Source organism: Saprolegnia parasitica, assembly GCF_000151545.1.
Source record: "Saprolegnia parasitica CBS 223.65 unplaced genomic scaffold supercont2.60, whole genome shotgun sequence".
Taxonomy (NCBI): Eukaryota; Oomycota; class Saprolegniomycetes; order Saprolegniales; family Saprolegniaceae; genus Saprolegnia; species Saprolegnia parasitica.
In genome coordinates, this window is record NW_012156454.1 from 186,567 (window position 1) to 188,242 (window position 1,676).

The window sequence follows — 1,676 nt, forward strand, 5'->3', positions numbered from 1 at the left end:
GCGTCCGGAAGATCCGCGACGTGTCGCTTAAGGTCGCGACCGCCGTTGTTCGGTGTGCGGTTGAAGACGGCATTGCAACCAACCCGCCGCAGATTCGCCGTGGCGCATCTCTTGAGGAGTTTGTCGCGTCCAAGATGTTCTTGCCCGTCTACCGCGCGATCGTCGAGTAGATGGATTACGCCTTCGAGTAGATAGTACTACAATGTACGACTCCTTTTTCCCTTGTGCAAGAGGCATGCGCAACCCTACTCTCCGTTGAGACGACTGCCCTAACCCTACCATTCCAGAACCTTCTGGCCGATGGAAGCGGGATGCGAACTGCATGCGGTCTAGCGGCCATCGTCTTGTTGACAACTTGTACATCATTGCGCGGTACTAAAGATCATTTGCTTACCTTTGCCGCGTGGTCCAACAGACATGTAGAAGAAGCGTGGTATTGGTTGATAACAGCATTAGGTTGGGCTTGCTGGACCTTACGTGCAGACACGTATGCATGACGTGCACTGGAAGCGTTGCCATCCCAAGCCCACGACGACGAGTGCGTGCGACGGCGCCGCGGTCGATGCTTTCTGGACGGAAGACGATCGCATGAGGCTAATAACACTTCGCACCGAGATCTTGATTCGCTTGGCTGCTAGGGTGGTAGCGTCGGCAGTAGTACAAGTCGTCGTCGTCGTCGGAAGGAGAGCAAGTGATGCACTTTGTTGGCTTGAGCTTCAAGCAGCAAGCACCAACATGCTCGCAAGCGCGTCACAACGACGGTTGATGCGTGGGTCGGTCGGTGGCCATGGGATGCGAACCCGCTATGCAGACGCCGGACCCAGGCTACAGTCTCTTGACGCGACTCTGCGTAGAATGGCTCTAGCTATGAGCTGTGTGGCGCAACATGCACGAGTCATCAAGCAACAGCAATGTCTAGTGGTGTCTTATTAGTCCGACACGGTCGGTTGGAGAAGAAAGGACGCAATTTCCGCATCGAACTCGACTTCGCCGCCATCGTCGGTCGCCATGAAGCGCGTCATGTGCAAGCAGCCGGACGCCGACCCGGTCGTCGTCTCGAGATCGACGCCGCTTGCGTACTCAAAGGTGTGACCGGGCGCGATCACGGGGATGTGACCGACGACGCCGGGCGAGTTGCGCGGCAGCACGTCGCGCTTGGCCGAGTTGTGGTTGAAGACCCAGTGGCGGCCGTTCACACGGACAATGTCTTCGCCTACACAAGCAATCGCTCTCTCAATGGCCTGCGAAATCATCTCAAGGAGCGAGGCGGACGACTACCAAGGTTGCGGATGCGAATGCGGTACGTGTAGCGAAACCGGTTGGGCTCCGACTGCGTCGGAAGGAACTGGCTCGTGGCTTCAATCTCGACGTCGTCCGTGCACGTCACTATGTCCATGTGAGACCTTTGTCGAGGTGGATATGCGGACCGCTCGACGACTCGGCGAGAAGGCGCTGGCGCGAGATCTCGGGAATCACCCTACACGACGATGGCACGCATGAGTACGGCAAGCGCGGCCGCAGGGCGATGGACGCTACCACATCATCTCGTCGATCTTTTGCGCAATGGTCTAGTGCAAGGCGAAGGCGTGGGCAATGGTGCGACAGGAATGATGCGTCGTGTACCTTAGGGTCGGTGAGCGTCGCGTTGGCGCGAAACGTGGCCCGGACGACGTCGC

General features: G+C 58.1%; 2 protein-coding genes across 2 annotated transcripts in view; one reads left to right on the forward strand and one right to left on the reverse strand.

Moving 5' to 3' along the window:
* SPRG_20891 (hypothetical protein) overlaps nt 1-170 on the forward strand; it is a gene marked incomplete at both ends in the record, with an annotated part of 2,610 nt that extends 2,440 nt beyond the window's left edge. The window contains one exon of the mRNA XM_012350025.1: nt 33-170. Coding sequence (XP_012205415.1) covers nt 33-170 — 138 coding nt within the window. The remainder of the gene's footprint in view (nt 1-32) is intronic.
* Nucleotides 171-929: 759 nt separating this feature from the next.
* Nucleotides 930-1,396, reverse strand: SPRG_10074 (hypothetical protein; the record flags this gene model as incomplete). Its single annotated transcript, XM_012350003.1, has 2 exons — nt 930-1,213; nt 1,279-1,396. The coding sequence occupies 2 exons, from the start codon at nt 1,394-1,396 to the stop codon at nt 930-932; spliced, it is 402 nt and encodes a 133-aa protein (XP_012205393.1).
* Nucleotides 1,397-1,676: the final 280 nt, after the last annotated feature.